This window comes from Pezoporus occidentalis, unplaced genomic scaffold, assembly GCF_034315485.1.
Source record: "Pezoporus occidentalis ecotype Australia unplaced genomic scaffold, CSIRO_AGI_Poc_V1 ctg314, whole genome shotgun sequence".
NCBI lineage: Eukaryota > Metazoa > Chordata > Aves > Psittaciformes > Psittacidae > Pezoporus > Pezoporus occidentalis.
This window is the reverse complement of record NW_026915095.1, coordinates 252699-257500: the sequence shown is the minus strand read 5'-3', so window position 1 is coordinate 257500 and position 4802 is coordinate 252699. Positions and strand designations below refer to the sequence as shown.

The following is a 4802-nucleotide window of genomic DNA, read 5'->3' as shown; positions in this document are numbered from 1 at the left end:
AACCACTTGTACACGGTTCTATGAAATTTATTTTGCTCCATAAAGGAAGATACATGCAAAGTATAACACATACAGAATATATTTAAATAACACAGCCACGAGAAATGGACTTTTCCATAATAAGATACCAATACTGCTTTATTTTTTAATTTTTTTTTTTTTTTCTTAAATATATGGTAGATAGTATCACTTCATTGGGAGAAACTGCATAACTACAGGATGTGAGCATGTTCCCACTGCAACTTTAATTTACAGACACTTATATGAAATCCATCTTTTAGTCATTTTTATTATACAATAGGCAGACTACACTAGAATATGAAAAGCAAACTTTTGGACGCATCTATTATCCTAAACGTAAAATGCATAGAGAAAGGTCCTTCTGGTTTGTGCTGCACGTAAATAACTTAAACATTTTATAAGATGGCTTTTAGCAACCATCTCCATCTTTATTTTACATAGAAACACAGATGCAATATATATCCTCATGCTCATACCGCTGCCTCTTCTCTCTACAAACTGTAAATACCCAAATCATTCGAGGTCCTTTAATTTTTGCATACGCATTGCATTTATACCCAAGAAAGGGGGGGGGGGGGGATATTAAAATAAAATAAAATAACCCCCCAAACTGCACAAGGCTTTTAATTATTATTAATTTTTTTCCTCTCTCTTTCTCCCCTCTCCCTCGCCTGCACAGGGGCTGGAGCACACTCAAGTGAAATTAAAATTGGAAGTCAGTTCACGGATTCGGTTCTCTCTGTTCATTTTCTTGAGTTTCATCCTGCGGTTTTGAAACCAGATTTTGACTTGTCTGTCTGTCAGGTTAATGCTCTTACTAATCTCCAGGCGGCGCTCACGGGTCAAGTACATATTGAACAAGAATTCCTTCTCCAGCTCCAGCGTCTGGTGCTTGGTGTAAGGACACCTTTTCTTTCTTCCGCTCTTTGCTGTCAGCCAATTTCCTGTAGTGTTTTCTGCCTTTATATCCTCTGTTAAAAATAACATCGTTACATAAGTATCCGGGGAATGGGAAAGAGAACTTACCCGATTGCATCATTTGGCAAAGCAGCTTCTTTTTTTTTTTTTTTTGGGGGGGGGCGAATAATGAAATAGCTGTATTTAAAATTTTATTTATTGATTTTTTTATTTTTTACATGAGAAGGCAGCTCGCCTCTGGGCAAAGAAAGAAAAAGAAAGGAGCCGGCATGACTTGCTCCCCTGGGGGTTTTTAGGGAGGAAAGAGAAGGTTTGGAGCGGCTTAAGGGGGTGGTTTGAGCTTAGGAGTAAACCGGTGGTAGCAGCACGCACCTTCCACCTCTCAGCTATGCAGACAGAGTGGGGCGGGAGGGGAAACCGCACAGCTCCGCGCACCCCCCAAGTGGGGGGCTGGAGGCTATCAGGGTGTGGATTTATTCTGGCTTCACTAGGCTGGATGGAGGGGCTCAAAATATCACTGCTTAAAAATAATTTGGGGAATCAACGATGGGGCTTTCGAGTCCTTTGCAGGTCTCGGGGTTTGGCCAAGTCACTCTTTGCCACCCCCAAAAAATACATTATTTATCTGGTCTTTGAAAATGAACTGCAGAGGCTGAAGTATTTGCGTAAAGATGTGTTATTTTGGGGGAAAGAACTCGATTTTCGCTCGTTCTGGAGCAGCCTTTCCGTCAAGTGTATTTTTTGTTGTACAAAATAGATTTGTCTTTATGAGCTGTGGAGGCACATATAGGTAAATTCGAAGGTAATTGTAATCCCATAGACACTCTTCTTACTTTACACACTCGTATAGATACGCACACATACACTTTGCAAAGGCAAACGTATTTCACACGTACATAAATAAACACAGGGAATACTTGGGCTTTGAATTTGGTCATGAGAAAATCCTGGCACCAGCAGCCAACATTTCGCCCTAAACTAGAAGGAAAAACAAAGCGGAACCTGCAATTGTAGCAACCTCCCCGGCACCGCATTCCTGCCGGATCGGGAAATCCAAAGAAACAAATTGATTTAGCCAAAGGCACCTTCAAAACGTGCTGCTGTGACATGGACCCAACGCTCGCGTTTGCCGAAAACCTTGAATGCCACCAAGCCCTGGAGATCCCCTTGGAAATCAAATCGCCCCCCAACCTCTCCGGTTACAGGAGAAAAGGTCTGGACCTCCTGCCCGAATAAAAATCCAGGTTCAACATAAACGAAACCCGAAGCTAAACCAGATCTTAAAAGGAAGCAACAGAAAGAGAAGCAAACCAAATCCACCCCAGATTGAATCTGACCATTTGAAACCACCACAACCACCACGAAATGCCTTTTAAACAGTAAAAAACTCGGGGAAACCACGTCTTTCTCCACGCACTCCTTTTGAATTTAACATCCGAAGCGAAGCAAAGCCTCCATCTGTATTTTTTTCCTTTCTTTCTTTCCGCTTCAATTGCAAACCCAACCCGATATCATCTTTATTTCGGGTTGACTCCCACCAAAACCTTTCTTGGCGTGGAGGTTGAAGGCGCTTTGTGCAGATAAGTTTGCAGGGGTTTTGATAACCTTGACTTTGCTTTCTTTTTTTTTCTTCTTGGGTGTGCGTAATTGTAACTCAGCTGTCAGATATTATCTTTTCCCTTTGGATGCGGAATGGTTGGATGCGGAATGGTATTTAAAGAAAAAAAGGGGGGGGTGTGAATAAAAAATTTCAACAGCAATGGAAATAATAAGTATTTATCGGTTCAGCTTTTAAAAAGGCCAATTTTGGAGGAGGGGAAACGCCAGAGGAGAGGTTTTGCTGGTGCCACAACACCGAGACGTGTGTGCGTGGGGGTTCTGCGTGGACCTCCACGCCTGCAGCCTTGCATGCACCCTCTCCACCCCACCCCACATCCACTCTGCTGCTGCTGGAGCCCTAATTATAGCCCAGATCTTGACACACGGCGGATATTTTAATCCACATACCACAGGCAGAGCATGCAAGCCTTTGCTTAGATCTGAGCCGTATTTTCTACCAAGTTTTTAGGGAAATTCAATCCCTCCCTTCACATGATCCCCGCTTATTGACCCGATAGATGCCTCCGAAACCACCTCGCTTCAAATCAGGACAGAACCCAATCCGAATATTCACGCAACAATAGATTTCAAGCCATACGCCAGCTCCACAGAGGAAAGAAAATGTGCTGAATGAAAGCCTCTTTTCAGAAATTCCCAAACTTAAAACATCTGCTCAACACACAGAAACATTTTTTTTTGCCTTCGCAAACAAAACCTCAGTCCGCCAGGAAAAAAAAAAAAGAAAATAAAAGGCAGCTTTTTCCTCTTTGAGTCTCCCAAGGAAGCTTCCAAGCCATGGAATGAGGCTGTGCACAACTCCAGCCTGAGATGGTTGCAACTGCAAATGAGACTCTATGCGTTTTCGGTTTTTTCACCCCATTTTGACACCGAGCAAACCCCACAGAAGACAAATCCGCTCAGCACACAGAAATAAAGCGTTTGCGGAGAAAGCGAGATGAAGGGGGGGGGAACAGGCTTTATCTGCCTTCAAAAACACAACACCACCCCTCAAAGAACCCCCCCACCCCAAGCAACCAAACCCCAAGTCTCTGCTGTTTCAAAGCAAAGCCACCTCACCGCATTCTGCAGCGAGGATTGCAAGGACCACATCATTTTTTAGCACAAATACACGCACAGTAAATTCTTTTCCATGTAAACAGCGCGAGGACGAGTTCTTAAATAGCTCTCTGCTCCCTTTTCTCAGCTCTAAGACACACAGATTTTTGTGAAAAACCCACAAAAGCAACATTTCTCTGAAGTGCATTTTTTCCGCCAAACGACATCAACAATACAGAACATTATTGCGCCAATTTCTGGAGGAGAAGTTGGCAGGGCAGAGAGCACATTACTGCATATTCGCATTACTCTTGCTCTTATTAGCTAAGGATAGTTACTAATTGCTGAAATTAGCTACTGGTAATGAATGATTCCCTTACCTTTAGCTTCATTGTCAGAATTGTCAGTGCTGGTGTCAGTGTTTTTATTCAGCTCTTTCTCTGCTTCCGAAGGACTTATTTTGGGTGCTGGGGCGCTTTTTTCTGTTTTAATTTCGTTCGTGGATGTGTTCTGAGTATTATCTGTTTTTGTGTTTTCGGGGAAACTCACTTTAGCCACCGGGGGAGGCGGAGGAGGAGGAGGAGGTGGTGGTGGTGGTGCTGGTTCCAGATGCTCATTCCTTGGGTTCAGGCTCGCCCTGGATTCAAAACTTGCCTCAAACTCATTTGGATTGCTGCAGTTTGACGTCTTCTCCATGGAGGGGTAACCTTGGCTCGCTCGGTAGTAGCTAGGAACGGGGACTTCATGGTCATTTAGGCAAGACTCAGGCATTTGGTTGGGGTAGAGGGCTGCCTCTGTGGCATTTTTTGCTCTTTTATCAGCGTTATACATACAGCAAACATTCTCTTCCTTGACATTAGTTGGGAAGGAGCAGGATGGGAGCTGTCTTGCAACAGGTTGCTCGATCCTGTACGTATTTTTGGGGTCACACCAAGTGTCTAGCTGAGAAAGGTAAGATGGATAGGTGCTGAGAGACAAGGTAGCGCTATTCACCTCGTCCCTTTTGGAAAGAGACGGGATAATTCCACAGTTCCTCATGACTCCGCAGCTGAAATCGCTCCCAGGCTGCATGTACATCCCTTGGCTGGAGGAATAATTCTCCCCTCTACAGGTACCGGCCAACGAGTCCATCAAAAACGAGTTGGAAGTCACATTGTTGGGACATGACATTTTCAGAGAGGGTTTTTAAGGAGGAATACTCCAGCCAG

At 43.9% G+C, this 4802-nt stretch overlaps 1 protein-coding gene across 1 annotated transcript; it reads right to left on the bottom strand.

The window, feature by feature from the left end:
- Nucleotides 1-137: 137 nt before the first annotated feature.
- Nucleotides 138-4802, bottom strand: HOXC10 (homeobox C10). Its single transcript, XM_062628368.1, has 2 exons — nt 3975-4802; nt 138-992 (listed from the first exon to the last, which is right to left on the bottom strand). The coding sequence occupies exons 1-2, from the start codon at nt 4762-4764 to the stop codon at nt 715-717; spliced, it is 1068 nt and encodes a 355-aa protein (XP_062484352.1). The 5' UTR covers nt 4765-4802; the 3' UTR covers nt 138-714.